General features: G+C 45.7%; 1 protein-coding gene across 4 annotated transcripts in view; it reads right to left on the bottom strand.

Annotated features, from left to right (window-relative positions):
• Positions 1 to 2,191: 2,191 nt before the first annotated feature.
• ADRA1B (adrenoceptor alpha 1B) overlaps positions 2,192 to 22,250 on the bottom strand; it is a 107,615-nt gene continuing 87,556 nt past the window's right edge. For 2 of the 4 annotated variants that reach the window (XM_074390598.1, XM_074390599.1), the window contains one exon: positions 2,192 to 3,321. In XM_074390598.1, the coding sequence (XP_074246699.1) occupies positions 2,711 to 3,321 (611 nt within the window). In that variant the 3' untranslated portion in view covers positions 2,192 to 2,710. The remainder of the gene's footprint in view (positions 3,322 to 22,250) is intronic. The other 2 variants (XM_039460719.2, XM_074390600.1) reach the window with 1 other exon arrangement.

Here is a 22,250-nt window from a genome sequence, read left to right on the forward strand (position 1 = left end):
TTATTAGAAGATTTGTGTTGCTAACAAAATTGTTTTCAGAACTGCCCCAAACGATTCTTTCTTTTCTGGGAATCGAGTTTGAGTTTTCTTCTCCTAGGGCCCCCATTTCTTTCTTTGGGCAAGAAGAGGCCTGCTCTCTGTTGGAGGATGTACTCAACTACAGGACGGTAGCACAGGGGAATACAAAAGGTACTGGACAAAGAGGCAGAAGACCTGGGTTCTACTTCTAGCTTTCGTGTGACCCAGTAAAGTTATTTACCTCCATCTCCTGCTGTGTAAAAATGAGGGAGTTGGCTTAGATAATTACTAAAAATCCAGTTCAAAGCATATAAACCATGGATAGTGAGATGTAGACAGGAGTACAACATCTACAACTGAATGGAAATGTAATGTTTTTTGGTATGTGAATTTTTATGGAAAGAGAGTCTACTGCCTTCATCAAAGTCTTAAGGGGGTTTGTGATATGGAATCTCTGGCTGCTGCTGCTGCTGCTGCTGCTTCTTCTTCTTCTTCTTCTTCTTCTTCTTCTTCTTCTTCTTCTTCTTCTTCTTCTTCTTCTTCTTCTTCTTCTTCTTCTTTTTTCTTTTTTTTTGAGTTTTGCTCTTGTCACCCAGGCTAGAGTGCAATGGCATGATTTCAGCTCATTACAACCTCCACCTCCTGGGTTCAAGTAATTTTCCTACCTTGGCCTCCCAAGTAGCTGGGATTACAGGTGCCCGCCACCATGCCCAGCGAATTTTTGTATTTTTAGTAGAGATGACATTTCACCATGTTGGCCAGGCTGGTCTCAAACTCTTGATCTCAAGGGATCCACCCACCTCAGCTTCTCAAAGTGCTGGGATTACAGGTGTGAGTCACTGCACCTGGCTGATTTTTTTTTCTTTTTTGATGTAACTGCTGGACAATCTTGTTTCTCCTTTTGTGGATATGAAATCGTAAGAATGTTGTGAGGAAGGCATTTTGGGTAAGGAAAAGAGGGCAATATACAAAGATAAGCCAAGCTAAAAGATGGAAGCTACAGGAAAGAGTAAGAGACTGTGAGTAACCCAACAATCTTGTTCCTGCCCCTGGATCCAGCAATGCCTGACATCCCTACGCTTTTCAACTACATCAATCACTGGTTCTCTCTCCTTTAAGTATTTTATCTCTCAATCACCTATATAATGACTGATCGATGTACTAATATTATGGAAGAGCCCCTTGCCATTTGTAAAATTATGAAGCTCAACTGAGAAAAGCTAAGTAGAAAGGGAAAAAGGGATGGAATGGGGGAAGAGAGTTCCTTCTACGCTTTTCTGAATCTTTGAAGAAAAATGTTTGATATTTTGTTCACTGTCCTTTATTCTTTTTTCAAACTGGGAGCTTTCAGAGGCAGCAAAGATCTTAGGATCAACCCCACCATTATGCAGATAGGGAACCAAAATCCAGAGAGGGGATGTAACTCTCTCCTCTTCCTACAATAAATCAGTAGTAGGCGTGATACTAGAACCCAAGTTAGGAGCTCCAAAGAATGCTGCACCTTTCTGTGTGACCTTCCTTAGTGCTTTTTTCCAGGCAGGGTCACAAGTTAGCAGAGCGTGGGAGGGTTCTTGTGCCTCTGTGTGTTGCTGGGTGGCAAGGATCCATACCTTATCCAGAAACATCTGCAGTTTGGATGTCTTTTCGGGTTCTGTGGTCACAGGCAAACAATCCGCGGAGTGTTGGCCCCGAGAGGGAAGGGAACCGGCCCCTCTGTGCCTGGGCTTCATCCCCTCTCAGGAAACAGGCCCATTTAGGGGATTGACCAGGGAACCCCACCTGGGATTGGGGCTCTAGGGATCAGGACCAAGCCCGACATTGCTCAGTGTTGGTCACAGCAGGAAGGAGCCGCAGGAGGATTCACACGCTGCTAAGGGTCAAAAGCAGGTAAGCAGGATTTATCAGGCAAGTCCAGGGCGTCACGTTCAGCCACAGGGCCAGATTGGTGCAGTCCCGGAGGTCAGTAACCGCAAAGGCATAAATGGGACTAATTGTCCTGCGCTAATTGTCCTCAGGACATGGTGAGAGCGGCTCTTCTGGGATGGAGGCTGGAGGGCAGGGAATAGGAAAGCGAAGAAGGAGCGTAAGACCCAGGACTGGGTCAAATCCGAAGCAGAAGCAAGAGGAAACGCAAGGCTCTGCCTGCCGCTCGTCCACAAACCACGCAAAGCCGCACAGGAGAAATGACCTTTAATGTCCGACTTTGTTTCCAGCCCCACCAAAGTGCCATCCTTCGGTGAAGTACAAGTAGGGGCTTGAGAGGTACGAAGTCACGACACACACAACGCCCCCGGCCGCCTCCTGGGCGCACGCTCGCTCCGCCCCGCAGGGCGGCCCCACGCGCACACACATGCGGAACACACGCACACCGCACAGACACACGCACGTGCACCCACGGTTAAATACAAGTAGAGAGGGACTCGTTTATATATACACAGAGGGAGAGAGAGAGGTAAATCCCGGCGGCGTCGGGTCCCCCAGGCTCTCAGCATGCTCGGCCCGGCTCTCTGCGTGGTACCTGGCACCCATGCCCCTGCCAGAAAAGCAGCTGCCCCTCTCCCCGGCCCTCCCCCCGGTTCCCCTTGGGGCGCGCGTCTACCCGGCGCGGACGCTCCCTTCCCCCCTCCGCCCGCCCTCCCCACCCCCCCACGATGATTTCCTCCCCAGGGAAAGGGAGCTGCGCACCGGGACCCTAAAACTGCCCGGGCGCCAGGGGCATGTTGCTTTTGAAGCCCGGCTGCCCGTTGGCCACGTCGCCCGCGGGCTCGCAGCCCCCGTTGCTGGCGCCGCCGTCGGTCCCGGGGCTCTCGGGCTCCGCCAGGAGCTTGAAGGTGAAAAGCGGGCCCGAGTCGTGGCGGCCGCGGCGGCCGGGGGGCTCGGGCGCGGGCAGGCTCAGGAGGGCGCCGGGCGCCTTCCACTCCGGGAAGGCGTACAGCTCGACCGGCGGCGGCGCGCCGCGGCCCAGGTAGCCCGGGCTCGGCGAGGCCGAGGGCAGGGTTCGCTGGCTGCCGCTCAGGCAGCTGCCGCTGTCGTCCAGCGAGTCCTTGCGCGACTGCGAGCGCTCCAGCGAGCCGCCGCGCGTCCACGGCCGGTAGGTGTAGGCGCAGCCCCCTAGGCGGCGGCGGCGGCGGCGGCGGCGGCGGCGGCCGCGGCACTGGCACCCGAGGATGCGCACGAAGGCGCGCTTGAACTCCTTGCTGGAGCATGGGTAGATGATGGGGTTGAGGCAGCTGTTGAAGTAGCCCAGCCAGAACACCACCTTGAACACGGCGTCGGGGGGCTTCAGGGTGGAGAACAGGGAGCCTGCAGTGGGGAGGGGGGTGGGCATGGGCAGAAAGACAGCAAGTTGTGAGTAGTCAGGCTCTCACCCCAACACGCTCCTCCTCAGCACTTTCAAATTAACAGAAACATACTAAAGACAGAATGCCTAAGGGGTGGAGGCAGAGGGAAATGGGAATGGGAATAAAAAGAAATAAATCCATATAATAAGAGAGAGGCCTGGCATAGACTCATGATGATGAGACATTATGAGTAAGAAACATGATTAACTCACCCCTCTGAAATTGAGATCTCAAAACATTTTATGGCAATATTAAATTAAAAATAATTTCCATTTTAAATATAAGTCAGGAGAGGTTAAATGATTTGCCCCAGGTCACACAGCATGCTTGTAATATATCTGGGATTTAAATTCTATTTGAATAAAAATGTTTTTTAAAAAAATGCAATTAATAATACTCTGTATAAAGATGAGAAAATGTAAAAATGCAAAAATAAAAACTATGTTAAAAGCACATATAACTCCACAGTGCCAAAATACCACATTTTGGTGTATATACTTTCAGAGTTTTCCTCTTATATATACAAATTTAAATTTTTTTTTTTTTTTTTGAGACAGAGTTTCGCTCTTGTTACCCAGGCTGGCGTGCAATGGCGCCGCCTCGGCTCGCCACAACCTCCACCTCCTAGGTTCAAGCAAATCTCCTGCCTCAGCTTCCTGAGTAGCTGGGACTACAGGCATGTGCCACCATGCCCAGCTAATTTTTGTATTTTTAGTAGAGATGGGGTTTCCCTTTGTTGACCAGAATGGTCTCAATCTCTTGACCTCTTGATCTACCTGCCTCGGCCTCCCAAAGTGCTGGGATTATAGGCGTGAGCCACCGCACCTGGCCTTAAATATTTTTTAAAATGGAATAACTGGGGCTACAGGCGCTAACCACCACACCCAGCTAATTTTTTCATATTTTTAGTAGAGATGGGGTTTCATCAGGTTGGCCAGGCTGGTCTTGAACTCCTGACCTCAGGCGATCCACCCACCTCGACCTCCCAAAGTGCTGAGAGTACAGGAGTGAGTCACTGCACCCGGCTGGGGGGCACCATCTTGTGGTCTGATTTGTGACCAGACTCATACCATTAGGTTTGGGTCTCACCAATGGAGCTACTCTTTTGGATTAAGACAGTGTACAGAAGGCCCCAGCTGAAATGCAACTCTGGTATCTAAACATCAAGTATTTCCTGATGGGGGAAGTTGTCTCTGTGCACAGGGATGGGCTTATTTCTGTCACTGAGTCTGAAGAACATAGGAAACTGACCTTGACAAAATAGGAAACTGGAGAATAAATTTTGGGGAGGACCAGACACGGAGGTTCACATCTGTAATCCCAGCACTTTGGGAGGCCAAGGCAGGAGGATAGCTTGAGACCAGGAGTTCAAGACCAGCCGGGGCAATATAGTGGGACACCCGTCTCTACAAAAAAGCAAATTTGGGGGAGAAGTAGAGTGAGGGAAGTAAAGTCTGGAAGCCTTGTGCATTACCCAGGGAGGAGTGTGTATGCAGGCAGCACATTACTTTGCATGAGGACTCATAGGGCCTAGGATGGAGGCTGGAGCAGTGGCCACAGATGGGCAGGATCAAGAGAAGGAAAGCATTGATTGTTGCAGACAAACTTGTAACTTCATTTGGTGCCAACGTGAAGGTGGTTATGAAATAGGCAATAAATGGTTAAATGGGGATGCAACCTAAGAAACTGGCTCTTTTAAAGGATACACAAATATATAAAAAAAAACTAATAGCTAACATCTATCATAGCCACCATTTATACTGTGTGTGCTATGCAAGTCCTGAGCTAACTCTTCACACTACTAGCTTATTGAATAATTATAATTGGAAGGTACCACTGAGTGAGGTACTATTGTTGGTCTCATTTTATTTTGGATCAGAACACAAGTGTAGGAAAGTCATAGTTATTTAAATGTTTATACATTCATTCATTTCATTCATTCATTCATCTATTCCACAAACACTGAGTTCCTGCTAAGTGCTAGGCATGAGGACAAGCCGTGGGAATACAGAGATGAGTTTGAGGTGTGCTGTTGCACTGTGGCAGCTAAGAGGCCATTCAACAGAACAAATGTAGCATCAAGGAGGGGTGTAAATTTCACTCTTCCCCTGTGTACAAGTGGCATATCTTTTTTGGTTGTTCTTCACATTCATCACACTGGAAGTGCCTTGTCAAGGACAAACATGGGCTAGATTTTTGCCTTTGTTTTCTTACAAAGCACCCTCCAAGAACCATGGCCCTGAGAAGTGTCCAGCCAAAGGTGAGGAGGTGATGCCAACTTTTCTCATGGGCATTTGCTGCCACATTTTGGGTTTGGGCTCGTTACACTGTGTACTTCTCTGAGAAGAAGGTCATTCTTTGCCCTTGGCTGATTAGGCAGTGTGGTCAAGTGGCTGGAACCCAGAACTTAGGATGACACCGACCCTTATTGAAGTCCCTCTTGCTCATGGAATGTTCCCGATGCTCCTTGCTCTGCCTCTTGGAATCATGGCTTGCCAGGCCTGGGAAGGCTTCTTCCTTAATGGAGGGTCAGTGAAGGTGAGAGGAGTGACTCACTCAAGGTCACTCATCTGGTGAATGGCAGAGTGACCACCAGGACCTGTCCAAGTTGCCATTTATTTGCTTCAACGAGTATGTATTGAGGCAGTGAAGCTTAGTGGTTAAGGATCCGCTCAGACATCACAGGTGTAGATCATGGCTCAAACCCTAGCCCTGGCATTCTCAGCTGGGTGACCTTGGAGAAGATATTCGAGTTTGGTAAGGTTTGGTTTCCTGGAAAATGGGGAGGGTAATAATTCTTTTCTTTACGGATGAGTTGAGCTTCGGCTTGGTAAGTACCAGGCATGTTAAAAGCACTCAATAAGTATAGCAATGAAGACTGCTTTGAACGCTGCTACTATTACAACTGCCAGTGCTGCTGTTACCACCAGTACCACCGCTACCAAGGTGAGGAAGGTAGTGAAGAGGGTGAGGTCTAGGTGCTGTCTGGGCATTGAGACCTACCCTACTGCTCTTTCCAATGCCAACTGAATGATGGGCCCCACATGGGTCCTGAACGTGCTAAAATTGTGGGCAACATTCCTGTGTTTTCCTTGGTGAGGGTCCATAGCTGTCATCATGGTCTTAAAGGGATCAGGTCTAAAGCTTCCCAAGCATTCATCACTCTGCCATCTGGACCACCATCTACTTAGTGCTTTTCTTTGCATCAATTAGCTTTCGACATCTCAATTCTTTTAAAGGAAGCTTTCTATCACTATTTTAAAACTTGCATCATTTTCTATAAATAAAACATCATGGTGGAGAAAATAGGATGAAAACAAAACAATGTTTGTCCCTCTGGATAGCTCCAGACTGTGGTGTGAATGAGGCCTACTCCTTCTCTCTCAAAAAGGGGGATTAGCAGTGCTTGAGAGGTGCTGAAGACATTCTGGCCCTAAACTGAGAGGCATTCCTCTTTGAGAAACCTACAGGATTGAAAGAGAAGTGAACAGGGAACCACTTTGCCACTGGAGAGACCATGCCCTGGCACACGCAACAGGTGCTGAATGGATATTTGCTCCGTGATGGACTGACGGAATATGTGACTCCCAGTTTCTTGTGCTTTCTCTAGCTGTCATTTCAGTCTTGCACACCACCCAAATCCGTGGTGAATTTCACCTGCTGTGTAGATGCAGCCCTGGGATACCACGTGTGGGAGGCATTTCTATTATTCTTTTTTTTCCCAGGGTGGGGCGGTGAGTGGAGGACGGATAAATCGAGGAACAGATGTTGCCGTGAGCCCGCCCCATGTCACTTAGGCTTTAAGTGCCCAAGGGTGATTTGGAGGGACTGTGAAGTGCCGGATCAAAGGCTCATAGTGAGCGGTATCTACACAGGGAGAAACATTTCTTGGATGGACATGGCCCCAGCCAGTCATTCTTAAGGTGCTATTCAACAAATCTGAACAGTAAACAGTGAACCGTGGAGGTCTCAACCATCTGTGAACCTCCACTCGTGACAACCTCAGGGCATGTCTGTAGAAGAGCTGCTACCACTTAACAAGCCTTGAGTCTGTGCCAGGGAATGGGCTAAGCGCTTAACTGCTGTGGGGTCAAGTTACTCATTCAACAGCCGCCGCTGTTCCCAGGGCAGCCCCTCATGACTGTGTTCTAGAAGGCACCATTCATACTGTCATTTACAACAATTCTTGATGACTGTGTCCAACCTGCATCACTAGCCTGGGGGCCATGATTCTTATACATGCAGGAACAGAAACTGAAATTTGACAGGTAAGTTCCCCGAGGCTACAGAGCTAGAGGGTAATAGAGTTAGAATTTAAATCCAGGCAGCTGTAACAGAGGCTCTTAATCATCACAGTGCAGCTCACAGGAAAACAAAATATACATACTTATGTGTGTGGATATATATATATATATATATATATATACACATATATATATATTTTTTTTTTGTTTATTCACTGTCAAGGCTCAAGGCTCATTATAGAAGGGACTGGGAGGGAGGGTGTGCACTGGAATGTCAACAGTGCTTATCTTTCAGTGTGGGGGAATTACGGGTGAATTTTTCTTCTCTGTGCTTTTTGGTGTTTTCCAAAATTTTCTCCATGAACACAAATTCCTTCTGTAACTGGGGAAAATCCAATGAATATTATCTAAAAGCTAAAAGACAGGCCATTCAGCAGTGGCTAAATGGAATACAGGAATGCAGTGGCTCATTCCTACAATCCCAGGACTTGGGAAGGCTGAAGCAGGAGAATCGCTCAAGCCCAGGAGTTTGAGACCAACCCAGGCGATAGAGACCTTGACACACACACACACACACACACACACACACACACACACACACACAAGAAAAGAAAAAGAAAAAGAATAAATAAAAGCTAAAAATAAAACAAGTCAAAAGGTTAAAAAACAAAAACCAAAACCAGGTGTGGTGGTTCCCAAACCTGTGGTCCCAGCTACTTAGGAGGCTGAGGTGGGAGGATCACTTAAGCCCAGGAGGTTTAGGCTGAAGTGAGCTGTGATTGCACCATTGCATTCCAACCTGGGGAGCAGAGTAAGACTTCGTCTCAAAAAGAAAAAAAAAAAGGTAAAATAAAAGCTGAAAAACAAGCCAAAAGATGCTGTGCATATTGGGTCCTTATGTGCCACCACCTTTCTTAGATCCTATTTCATTTAATCCCGTCCAACAGCTCCCTGAGCAGGGTGGGATTATCCCTATTTTGCAGATGCAGAAATGGGTAGATGGTAGCACGAGTGCAAGGTATCTTACGGGCAAGAGAAAGAGAGGTTTAAAATGAAATCAGATGATTTGAGAGGTTTAAAATGAAATCAGATGGATGGCAGCACCACACAGACAGATGGCAGCATCGGTCCGAGGTCCCTGAGAAAGAGATTTTTTAAATGAAATCTTTTGCTATTAACCCAGGCAGCTCCCCCGTTAGTTCCTGATGTGTCCATTGCCCCCTGTTGCTGTCTCCTTATTATGAGGCGTAAGTGGGGGGATTCTTTTCATTCTTTACATACTTTTTTTTTTTTGAGACAGGGTCTCACTCTGCTGCCCAGGCTGGAGCACAATGGCACGATCTTGGCTCCCTGCAACTTCTGTCTTCCAGGTTTAAGCAAATCTCTTGCCTCAGCCTAGTTTTTTATGTTTTGGTAGAGACAGGGTTTTATCATGTTGACCAGGCTGGTCTTGAACTCCTGACCTCTAGTGATCCACCTGCCTCGGTCTCCCAAAGTGCTGTCTTTACATATTCTTAAATCCATTGGCTTTCACTCAATACTGGCTGAAGAAATGAGGCAATGAGAGGGCTTGGAGACTACAGCATGGCACAGGGACTGAAATATCGTTTATCTGGTCCACAAAATGCCAGCCACAGGCTGGGTGGCTTCTAACATCCCTCTGGGCCCTGACATTCTGGGACTCTGGGATTATAAATTTGATGTGATTTATTTCACAGTGTCAAACAAGCCAATGACCTCAGGGGAGTCAGTCGGTGGGGAAACTCTTTTGATCCTCTTGTAAGTGGAGTGGAACTCCTTTTCAGCGTGGCTCTTATTAGAGGCATTTGGCTACACTGTCAGCCAAACCACATCTCCTCAGCTGAAACAATTTGGCCCAGTAAAAACTGGAAAGATTTACACGAGTTGCTCATTGTTTTAGCCCCAGCTTTGTAAAAGAAGCTTTCCTTGGATTTGGAAATTCCCTTCAAGGTTTTTCCATTTTTATTTTCCACTGAACCCTAGAATGAAATCATAAACTTGTCCAATGAATACAACATCTTTGGGCCAATAGAGCCATGTAAAGTTTTAAAACAATTGCTGAAAACAGTAATAATCACCAGAGCCATCTTTTGCAACTCCTTTCCCAAACGAGTTATTAAGGTACCACATTTATAAACATTCTCTATTGCAATTCTCCAACAACACTGCTGCTATGTATTTCATTTTGCAGATGAGGAAATTAAGGCTTAAGAGGCTAAGAAGGTCACATGCCTAGTATGTGGTGGACTGTAATTAAAATCCAATTTTGAAGCATAAGTTTTTACTCATTTAATAATAAGAAAGAGGAGCATTAATTCATTTCCGTAAACACTAGGCAATTTCTCCCTTAACTGGGAACACTGAATTGTCAAAACACCTTTTCTGAAATGAAAATGTGGCATTTATCCCTTTTGACCTTGGATTACAATTGTTTAGGTCTATAACCCATCTCCTCTGATTAGACTGTGAACAACTAGAAAAGAGAGTTCATGTCTGACTCCTCTCTCTGTGCAAGGCCTACCTAGCACAGTGCCTGATGTGTGACAGGCACTCAGCCAACAGGTGTTGCATGAATAATAGTAATGAAAATAATAAAACAAAAATGTGTTAGCCTCTGGCTATGCAAAATGAGGTTCATGGATAAGCAGCACCTGAGTGATGGTGAGAACTGCAGAATCTCTGATCCAGTGCATCAGAATCTGCTTACTTTTTTTTTTTTTTTTTAAAGAGCTGGGGTCTTGCTATATTGCCCAGGCTGGCTCTGAACTTGCTATGTTGCCCAGGCTGGCTTTGATTGCTTTTTTTTTTTCACTGTTCAAGGTTTATTGGGGGTTTTAGTTGGTGTAACACTTGGATAGCTGGTTGCATTGTTTATATGTAGATCTTTTTACATTGTATGGTAATGTACACTACTGATATATATAGCTCACAAAATAAGATCCTTTGGAACAAGACATGCAATACTGGATCTATACACTGAATGCCAGGATTTGACTGACCTGGAAAAAATGTTGGACTAGGCATGTTCAGTGAAGGAGCCAGGAAGTTATATAACAAATGAACATCTCTCTGGCTCAAGGGGCAACTGCAGCACGTGCAACATTGGCAGTGGTGCCTCAGAGGTGGCAGGACTATTTCACACTAACCAGTTTAGGACTGCACAAGGTTACCACCATCCAGCATCAGAATATAGCTGTAGGACTTTACAAACCATTCCTATTTCTAACTTCTGGAATTGATGTTTTTCCCAGTCCATCTTAAAATATTACTGCTTTAATCACAGCACCTCTGTGGTTGTGGGGATGTTCCATCCCTCCGGCCAGTTGTGAGAACCTCTGGTTCTCACAACAGGAGGAGAATCCTCCTGCTTCAGCCTTCTGAGTAGTTGGAACTACAGACAGGTGCCCCCATGTCCAGATCAAAATCTACTGTTCAACAAGATTCTGAGGTGAGAAGTTTTGCCTTAGCCCACATTACACTTTTATTTTTAAGAACTGTTATTGTGTGTACGTTGGGATTCATGGGTGAGCAAAGGCTGGGCTGAGGGCCACCTCACTATGAGATTGACTCCCTTGGCCCCAGTCCTCCAGTGGCCCCTCTAGTGTATAGGATAAAGTTCAAATGGCTTAGGCTAGACTATAAGACCTGTTCAACTTGTCTGCAATGGACTGATCCTTTGCAACAGCATTGACTTTTCTGGAACCTTTCCCTTTGTTTATGCTGTCCACATTGGTCTGAGATGCCCTTTTTTCTCCAAGATGCCCTTTTTTGCCTAGCTCAAATTCTTGTTTCTCATAACCATTTTCCTCTGAAGTGTGAAAGCAGAAGGAAGGAATGAACAGGCCAAGAAGGACTGCTAAGATCCAGATGACCTACATGCCCGACCTATTAATATTTTTATCTTTTTGTTGTTGTTGTTGAGACGGAGTTTCGCTCTTGTTACCCAAGCTGGAGTGCAATGGCGCAATCTCTGTTCACCACAACCTCTGCCTCCCGGGTTCAAGCAATTCTCCTGCCTCAGCCTCCTGAGTAGCTGGGACTACAGGCGTGTGCGCCACCATGCCCAGGTTATTTTCGTATTTTTAGTGGAGACGCGGTTTCACCATGTTGACCAGGATGGTCTCAATCTCTTGACCTCATGATCCACCCGCCTCAGCCTCCCAAATATTTTTATCTTTATAACAGGCATGAGGGCGCCTTGCATAATGCCTTGGGTTCTATAATTCCCAATTTACAACCGTGGAAATGGAAGCCGTGTGTGTATGGAACTCACCCAATTTGACACAGATATTAAGTGGTAGAGTTATGACTGAAACCCTAATCTTCCTGCCTCAAATTAGTTTCCATAAGACACAATATTGTCTCTAAACTCTTAGAATACTTTTGGGGTGGGGAAGGCTAGAACTAGGTACTTAGGGTTTTTTTTTGTTATGGTGTGTTTTTACATTTAAAAATTTTTAAATTAAAATTAATATTATTTTGACAACTCCTAGAAATGATGTCTTTACACATATTTTATCTGGCTATTAAAATGCATGTATCTAGAAGCTAGGAGTTTTGTGTCACTTTTAACTTGCCAATACTGGTTAAGCAGATAATTCAGCACCATGTAATTTCAGGGGTTTACAGCCCTGCTGAATCTCATTCATGGATGTCCAGGAAGTATATAGTCCCCAGATTAAGAGTCTCTGCTCTTCTCTCTACAGATTTCCATCATAACAGTTGAACTTACTTAAAGATTTGTCTTCCTTGTTCACAAGCTCCTTAAAACCAGGCTCAATCTTACCTGTCTTGGTTTCTCTAGCACCCAACACAGAGCTTGTCTCATAGTGAATGTGTAAAGATACTTGTTGAGCACATAAACTCCTTTTCATGTGCCTAACTCAGTATTGGGTTCATAGGAGGTGCTGAATAAATGGTTGTTCATTGCTGATTCCCTTGCCTGTATTTGATTCCTTTCTATTCTTTGCTTACCTAAATGACATCCATGTGCCAACACCAGCTCAGTTCCCATCTCCTCCCAAAACCCTTCCTGACTGCTCCAGACCTCTTCTTTTTTATTTACCATCAAGGAGAGTCCATAGTCCATGAGTTCATATTAAATGCCATTGTTAGGGGGTGTGCCTCTTGTCTCTTTGGAAACTGTAAAAGCTCCTTAAAGATGAGGTCTGTGTCTTGTCTTTCTAGCACAGGCCTGGGTATGCAGCCAGTGCCCATTGATTACCACTGATTAATGGATCGACCCATTCCTGCTTCCAGCAGGGGAGCTACCTTTTGACGGAAGCCCAAAGTTGAAAGCAGATGGGATGAAATGGGTTCTGCAGCACTAAGGGGTCCATCTTTGAGGCCAGACTGAGTTTGTTCCATGCTTTGACTTCATTGGAAATAGTTTCCCTGCAGAACACTTTTAGAAACTGAGCATTGGTGGGACTTAACGTGAAGAAGCTGTGAAACTTTATAAAAGGTTATAAAAGAAGATATTTATAAATGGAGATACATATTGCTTTTGTATAGGAAGTCTCTGTCCAAGATAACCTCAGTTCTCCCCAAATTAATCTGAAAATCCAAAACAGTCTAATTAAAATCCCAACAGGTTTTTGTTTTTATTGTTGTTGTGTGGAGAGCTAAATAATCTAAAACCGCCGGGTGCGGTGGCTCAAGCCTGTAATCCCAGCACTTTGGGAGGCCGAGGCGGGTGGATCACAAGGTCGAGAGATCGAGACCAACCTGGTCAACATGGTGAAACCCCGTCTCTACTAAAAATACCAAAAAATTAGCTGGGCATGGTGGCGCGTGCCTGTAATCCCAGCTACTCAGGAGGCTGAGGCAGGAGAATTGCCTGAACCCAGGAGGCGGAGGTTGCGGTGAGCCGAGATCACGCCATTGCACTCCAGCCTGGGTAACAAGAGCGAAACTCCGTCTCAAAAAAAAAAAAAAAAAAAAAAAAAAAAAAATCTAAAACCAAATTTATGGAAGAATATGGAATTTAGAAGAATAACCATGAGAATCCAGATCAATGGAAATAAAGAGGAATGGTAAGAGTGGGTTTGAGGAAAATGGATAAATTCAGCTCTCTAAATATTAAAACCTGTCATAGAATCATAGTAATTAAAAAAAATCCTCGGGCAGGAAGTACAGAAAAAGACAGAAGAAAGATGAATGAAATTATGTAATTTAGAAAGAGAACCAAATATCCATGAGAATTTTATATGCCATGTCAATGCTTCTGGGAAAAAATAGACTGTAAGTAGAGTTGGGGCAACAGGATAGCTATGTAAGGAAGAAATAAGAATGCATCTCTACTTTATTTCTTACAGTAAAATAAACTCAGACAGATCCAGTACTTTAAATATAGAAAAATTATTCAAGTTTAGATGAGGATGTAGGTACATATTTTTATAAGTACGAAATAGGAAAGACCATTTTAAGCACAGCTAAAAGTCCAGGATCTGTAAATAAATGTATTGATGAATTTGTCTAGACATTTTTTATAAGGCTGCAAATGTCAAAAACAAAAGAATTGAAAGAAATATCTGTAATTCAAATGATAGTAAAAGAAATGATATTTCTCCCCTCCCCTCCCCTCCCCTTCCTTCCCTTCTCTCTCTCTCTCTCTCTCTCTCTCTCTCTCTCCCCCCGCCCCCCACCTCTCTTATGCCAAGGCTGGAGTGGCAATGGCATGATCTCCGCTCATGGTAACCTCTGCCTCCTGGGTTCAAGTGATTCTCCTGCCTCAGCATCCCAAGTTGCTGGGATTACAAGTGCCTGCCACCACGCCAGGCTAATTTTTTGTATTTTTAGTAGAGACGGGGTTTTGCCATGTTGGCCAGACTGGTTTTGAACTCCTGACCTCAGGTGATCCACCTGCCTCGGCCTTCCAGAATGCTGGGATTACAGGTGTGAGCCACCACACCCGGCCAAGGAATGATATTTCTAATACACAAAGCTCTTTCATGAATCAGTAAGAGAAAACTCAGTAGAAAGCTAAATCTTATGAATAAGCAAATAAGAGTAAGTATAATTGACACCAAAAGAATTAATAAAAAACATAACATTTCTTTTTTTTTTTTAAAGTCAGAATCCTTCACTCTGTTGCCCAGAATGAAGGGCAGTGGTGTGATCTTGGCTCACTGCAGCCTCAACCTCCTAGGCTCAAGTGATCCTCTCACCTCAGCTTCCAGAGTTGCTGAACTACAGGCGTGTGCCATAGCACCCAGCTAATTTTTGTATTTTTTTGGTGGAGACGGAGTTTCACCATGTTGCCTCGGCTGGTCTTGAACTCCTGGGCTCGAATGATCTCCCACCTTGATGGCAGATCAAAGTGCTAGGATTATGGGAGTGAGCCACCATGCCTGGCTTGAAATTTCTTTATAAAATACATAATGCAAATTAAAAAGCAGCAAAATAAGGCTGGGTGCAGTGGCTCATGCCTATAATCCCAGCACTTTGGGAGGCCCGGGTGGGCAGATCACTTGAGGTCAGAAGTTCAAGACCAGCCTGGCCAACATGACGAAACCCCAACTCTACTAAAAACACAAAAATTAGCTGGGCGTGGTGGTGCACACCTGTAATCCCAGCTGCTTGGGAGGTTGAGGCAGGAGAATTGCTTGAACCCAGCAGGTGGATGTGGCAGTGAGCTAAGATTGCATCACTGCACTCCAGCTTGGACAACAGAGTGAGACTTTGTCTCAAAAAAAAAAAAAAAAAAGAAAAAAAAGAAAAAAGAAAAATGTTTTAGGTATATTTTTGTGGAAGATATTTTAAAAAGTGCTTATGCTCAATTTGGCAAGTGTGTTTGGAAAAAAGCCATTGTCATACATGCTGGGTGGAAATGTAAATTTTGGGTGGAAAACTGGTATTACCTAATAAAAATGAACATGGCTTTGGATCTAAGTATTTGACATTCAGAAATTCATCCTACAGAAGTATTCTTGAAAAAGTGCAAAGATGAAAGTATAAAAAATTGCAGTAATGCTTTCCCTAAATAGGAAATGATTTAAAATTTTAACAATAGGGGATTGTGAAATAATCCATGTAGCATTTACATAATGAAAAACCATACTTTTATTAAAATGATAAGCTGTCAACAATGGAATGATGTCCATAACAAAATTAAGTAGCAAAAAAGCAGGTATCAGGAGCGAATGCTTAGAATGCTTTGGATTTCTATTAAAAAAAAAACAAACTCTGTGTGTGTGTGTGTGTGTGTGTGTGCACGTGTGTGTGTGTGTGTGTGTGTTTTGGTATATTTAAAAAAAAATCTGGAAATCTGGGTGAGTATACACGAAACTCTTCATAGCTGTTATCTCTGGAATGTGTTTATGTGAAAATTTTCACTTTGTACTTAAAATTCTTTTTGCAATGAACATTTTGTTTGTTTGTTTTGAAAACGGTCTCCGTCCGTCATCCAGCCTGGACTGCAGTGACGTGATCATAGCTTGCTGCAGCCTCAAACTCCTGGGCTCACGTCATTTTTCTGCCTTAGCTTTCTGAGTAGCTGGGACCAAGGGTCTCCAGGCCTGGCTAATTTAAAAACTTTTTTTGTAGAGATGGGATCTCCCCTATGTTGCCCAGGCTGGTCTCAAAACCTTGAGCTCAAGTGATCTACCTGCCTCAGTCTCCCAAAATGCTGGGATTACATGCATGAGCCATTATGCCTGGCCCCAAATATTTCTTTGGTAACGAGAGAGAGAGAGAGAGAGAGAGAGAGAGAGAAAGAGAGAGAAAGACTGAGGAAGAGACAAAGGTTGAAACTGTAGAGATGGGAAAAGAGCCAGGAGAGGGATGGTAGCTAGTAGAGCTTCAGGCTGGGTCATGGCCTTTCTGAACTCTGGTTTCTCCATGTACAAAAAAAGGGGGTTGCATTAGCTACCAGGGCCCCTCCTGCTCTGACTGTAAGCCTTGTGTTCACCCTTTAGAAGGAAATGGAAATTAGGGAAGAAGGTGCAGATATTTCTCCAGCAAGAGTTTCTTTGAGCCTAGGACAAACAGGCCACACAACACTGGATCCTTCCTTCCAAAGCAGCAGATGAACCTGCCGGCTGGCAGACAGGCCCGGGTGTCTTGGGATGAAAGGCTCTACAAGAGAACAGGGACAATTTCCAGCCTTGGGGAATCAGAGAGTAAAACATCAAGATCGGGCCTCTTAGGCCATTAGGCTCTATGCAGTCCCTTTCATCCCTCCTCTCAGCAGCCGTTCGCTGATTTCCCTGCCCTCTTCTTTCTGACTCATCCCTTTGTTCTGTCCTGTGGCTGGTGGGCATAGAAACTTTTTCTGTATCCAGACTGACAGGACAGATTAAGGTTGTGTCTGGATCCCTGGATGGCTGTGTCACTTCTCACATGTCTGGCCCAATCTGGGATGTATTCCTCTCTGAAGAGGCCACATCTGGGGCTCATACCTTTCTTGACACCAGCAGCCCTCAGGGCTTCTCTAGTACAAAGTGAATGATGCTGGTACATTGTCTCTAGGGTGTCTTATCTTCTCACCAGAGCGCTTTCTTGCCTTTCTGTATCTTGAAGGCCAAGCACATTGCCTGACATCATGAATATCGTATAATGAAATGATTAGTCTCTGCTGCTGAATGTGTGCCACTCACCAGGTTCCAGCAAGATGAACCCTTGTCTTGCTTCTCTGTCTAGGTCTACTGGGATGCCATAAATGACCCCGAAATTACAGCTCCCAAAGCCTCCTTACAGTGGGGAAACCTTCCAGGTACAGCTTGGAGATGTCCTGTAGGATACCCAGCTGGGTGGGCTTACTGTGGCTATTTAAGAATGTTTTCTGAGAATTTCAATGAAAAAAGGTCTGAATGTGTTCAGTATTATTGCCTGTGCTGGATATGGTAGCCTGGATGCCAGGTGGAGGAGGCCTTCCTACTCCTTGAAAGTTAGGTGAGACTATCTCCTATATCTCTTTCCCAGCCCCTGGAAGTTCAAAGCCCTCCCTTAGAGTCTCCCAATTCCTGTCATAGGGCAGGGACGCTACCTTCATTCTGACCTCTCCTGACTTGTGGGCTCCACTTCCCTTAGTGGCCTCCTCGTTTGTACCACACCGAGGCAATGATTCCACAAGAGAAAAATCACCCATACCAAGTGCAATGGACTGACTGTCCTCCTAAAATCCATTTGTTGAAGCCCTATCCTGCAATGTGATTGTATCAGGAGGTGGGGTCTTTGAGAAGTAATTAGGTCACGAGGGTGGAGCCCTCATGAATGGGATTCATACCCTTAAGAAAGAGACCCCTGACTGCCTGGAAAGTGTTGTTAAAGAAAAAGAGAGAGAGAGAGAGAGAGAGCGCCCAGAGAGCTTCCTCCCCCTCTTTCTTCTATGTGAGGCCACAACAGAAAGGCATCTGCCTGCAGCTCGGAAGAGAGCCCTCACCAGAACCCGACCATACCAGCACGCTGATCCTGGACTTCCAGCCTCCAAAACGCTGAGGAATAAATTTCTGTTGTTGATAAGCCACCTGGTCTATGGTACCTTGTTACAGCAGCCGGAGCTGACTCAGACACTATGCATGGGGGAGAACCATTGATTTGGGTCTCCCTGACCCGATCTTTGTCCACTCCCATCTCTGCTCCTCTCCTTTTCCCTCTCAGTTTGCTCCAGGTGATCCAAATTCATATAAATGTCTTTTGTCGCTTTTCTTATGTCTCTTTTCCGGCAAGCATTTTTGTCCTGTCTTCTGGCAGCTTTGGTGTCAGCCTTGCTGAGGGCAGCCACGTAGAGAGAGTTGGGGATGGTAATGGGTGGAAAATGGCTTTCATTTTCTTTCTTTCTTTCACCAGCTCTTTTCATGCAGATAAATGCTCCATTTTCAATTTGGCTTAGGTTTTGGATTATAGCCCTCAGCAGGAGGCCCTCGAGCTTTGCTCCACTTCACAGCAAGTCTGTATTGAACATCTCTTAGATGCCGGCATCAGATTCAGGAAGCACACAGATTTCACTAATTAATCAGTCCTCAAAAGCCTATGAGGTGGGTATAATTATTATGCCCATTTTATGGATGAAACAATGACAGCTCAGCATGATTAAGGAACTTGCTCAAGATTACACAGTGGTAGAGACAGGCTTCAATTTGAAGCCTGACCCAGAGCTACTGGCCTGTCCACCACCCCAGTGCTGATTGTCACAGACTGGAGACTCATGACGCTCCTGGAACATTCGGTGTGGGAGTGTCTAGAAGAAGAGGAGGGGCTGGTTACACGTAGGGATGGAGAGATGTGTGGTGGGGATAGTTGGGAAAGGAGGCATTATTTGACATTGCTGCTATCTTTTTTTTTTTTTTTTAACTTTCTGAGACAGAGTCTCACTGTGTTGCCCAGGCTGGAGTGCAGTGGCTTGATTGACTCACAGCAGCCTCCACCTCCTGGGTTCAAGTGATTCTCCTGCCTCAGTCTCCTGAGTAGCTGGTATACAGGTGCGCACTATCACACCCAGCTAATTTTGTATTTTTAGTAGAGACAGGGTTTTGTTATGTTGGCCAGGCTGGTCTCGAACCCCCGACCTCGGGTGATCCACCTGCCTTGGCCTCCCAAAGGGCTGGGATTACAGGTGTGAGCCACTGCACCCAGCTCCTGACATTGCCACTTTCAAAGAACGTTCCTATAAAAGTGGTTCCATATTCACATATTTTGAGGACACAGGAGCTGGAAGGGCAGGAAATAGCATCCCCTCTATGTAACTTGCAACAGGGCAAGTATGTTTCAGAAAGCCTGTAATGTAAGAAGATTATTTAGGTCTTGAGAGGGGAAGCCTGGCTTCTTATGCAGTGTCCTGATTATAGAGAAGGTGGAGAATGTGTGCTGATTCTCACAATAATGAGAAATGGACTTGGTCTTTAAGAGAAAATTCAAAGAAAAATACAGGAGATGGTGGGGAATCTGAATTTTATAACCATAACAACGATAGTAAGAGTAGTTACCAACTACCTAGCCCTTATAGGTGGCAAGCACTGTAATAATCTCTAACATGCACCCAAAACAATTCTATGTGGGAGATGCAATTAACTGCCCCCGTTTTACGGATGTTGAAATCGACACTTAGAAGTAATTTGCTCAAAGTCACGGAGCTATGACAGTACAACCCACGAATTCCTGCTCTCCCATCTGCTGCTGCTTTAACCTGGTGAGGCAGCCACCAGGAAGCCAAGGACAGCAGTCCCCACTTATCCACAGTTTTGCCATCCATGCTTTCAGTTGCTCGAGGTCAACTGCAGCCCAAAAATGTTGCATACAATAAGATGTTTTGAGAGAGTGAGTGAGACCACGTTCAGATAGCTTTTATTACCGTATGTTGTTAGAATCGTTCTGTTTTATTATTATTACTGTTAATCTAGTACTGTGCCTAATATAGAAATTAAGCTTTATCTTAGATATGTATGTATAGGGAAAAACTTAGTGTATATGGGGTTAGGTACTACCTATGGTTTCAGGCATTCACTGGGGCTCTTGAAATATATCCCCCAAGAATAACGAGGGCCTCCCGTACCAAAAGGGAATTTAAGAAAGTGTAGCAGATTCCATAGGGGAGTGGAGAGTGCAGGGATAAGCATTTGAATGTGAATACACTAGTATTCAGATGACTCATTTTTCCAGTCAAATCTGGGAGAAACTGTCATAATTTAGAATTGAAAAGCCATCCTTCTGCCATCTCCAGGCCTTGTGAAAGTAAGTTCTGGGCCTCAAAGAAGGTGGAGGGAGAAGGGATGCCTAACTCACACATTCTTCCGTGATCTGTGGACGGGCAATGCCAAGAACAAAAGTGAGAGGATAGAGCAAAGAGTGAGTTTTCAAAGGATGAAAAGGATAAGTAGGAATGAAAAAGTAGAACCAAGCCAGCAATAAAAGGGCACAATAACCCTTGTTTCCCTCACCACTCTGTTTCATATTTTGGGTAAGGTAGTTTTATGCACAGTGAGACCCCAAAGGTGGCCATGGGTGGGCAGCCAGGCCAGGGCAGCTCAGGCTCCAGCCTGAGGAGCAGACTGCATTCTTTGCCCCTGTCTCACAGTGGTCTGGTCTATCCATCCAGTCTGAGCTAAATTCTCTCTGCTCCTTCAGCTCGACAGACATCTGCATCTTCTCAGGCATCGCCAGCTGTATCCCTGAGACACCATGATGAAGGTGAAGGCCGGAGTCAATGGATTTGGGTGTCCTGGGTGCCTGGTCACTAGAGCTGCTTTTAACTCTGGTAAAGTGGATACTGTAGCCATTAATAACCCCTTAATTGACCTCAACTACTTGGTCTGCACGTTCCAGTCTGATTCCACCTGTGGCAAATTCCATGGCACTGTCAAGGCTGAGAATGGAAACCTTGTTACCAATGGAAATCACATCACCATCTTCCAGGTGCAAGATTCCTCCCAAATCAAATGGGGCGATGCTGGCGCTGAATGTGTCGTGAAGCTCACCAGCATCTTCCACCATGGAGAAGGCTGCGGCCGACTTGCAGGGAGGAGCCAAAAGGGTCATCATCTCTGCCTTCTCTGCTGATGCCCTGATGTTAGTGATGGGGGTGAACCACAGGAAGTATGACAACAGCCTCAAGATTATTAGCAATGCCTCCTGCACCACCAACTGCTTAGTGCCCCTGACCAAGGTCATCCATGACAACTTTGGTATTGTGGAAAGATTCATGACCGCAGTCCACGCCATCACTGCCACCCAGAAGACTGTGGATGGCCCTCCGGGAAACTGTGGCGTGATGGCCGTCAGGTGCTCTAGAACATGGTCCCTGCCTCTACTGGTGCTGCCGAGGCTTTGGCCAAAGTCATCCCTAAGCTGAACAAGAAGGTCCCTGGCATGGCCTTCTGTGTCCCCACTAACATGTCAGTCATGGACCTGACCTGCCATCTGGAAAAACCTGCCAAATATGATGACATCAAGAAGGTGTGAGCAGGCATCGGAGGCCCCCCTCAAGGGCATCCTGGGCTACACTGAGCACCAGGGTGTCTCCTCCGACTTCGCCAGTGACACCCACACCTTCACCTTCGATGCTGGGGCTGGCATTGCCCTCAATGACCACTTTGTCCAGCTCATTTCCTGGTATGGCAATAAATTTGGCTATAGCAACAAGGTGGTGGACCTCATGGCTCACATGGCCTCCAAGGAGTAAGACCCCTGGACCACCGGCCCCAGCAAGAGCATGAGAGGAAGAGAGGCCCTTACTGCTGGGGAGTCCTTGCCACCCTCAGTTCCCACCACACTGAGAATCTCCCCTCCTCACAGTTTCCATGCAGACATCCTGAAGAGGGAGGGGTCTAGGGAGCCCCATCTTGTCATGTGCCATCAATAAAGTCCCCTGTGCTCAGCCAAAAAAAAAAAAAGAAAAAAATTCTCTACTAGGGTCACCCAAAAGGGCAGATCACTTAAGCTTGCTATTTCCTCTGTCCACCTCCTTCGTTGCAAGCTGGAACCTGATGTTCCACCCCTAATCCTGATGTGTCACTGAGCCTCAATGGATTATTACAAAAAACTGCCCTGATAGAGCATTAGGAAAAACTGCCCCATTCCTCCCAGGGAGCATGTGCTGTGGTTAAGGAGGGCTCACAGGAAGATCTGCCTGGCACAACAGCATTCGGAGCAGATGGACGGGCGAAGCCCTGGACCTCACTCTCTCTTC

This window comes from Saimiri boliviensis, chromosome 20 (assembly GCF_048565385.1).
Source record: "Saimiri boliviensis isolate mSaiBol1 chromosome 20, mSaiBol1.pri, whole genome shotgun sequence".
Taxonomy (NCBI): domain Eukaryota; kingdom Metazoa; phylum Chordata; class Mammalia; order Primates; family Cebidae; genus Saimiri; species Saimiri boliviensis.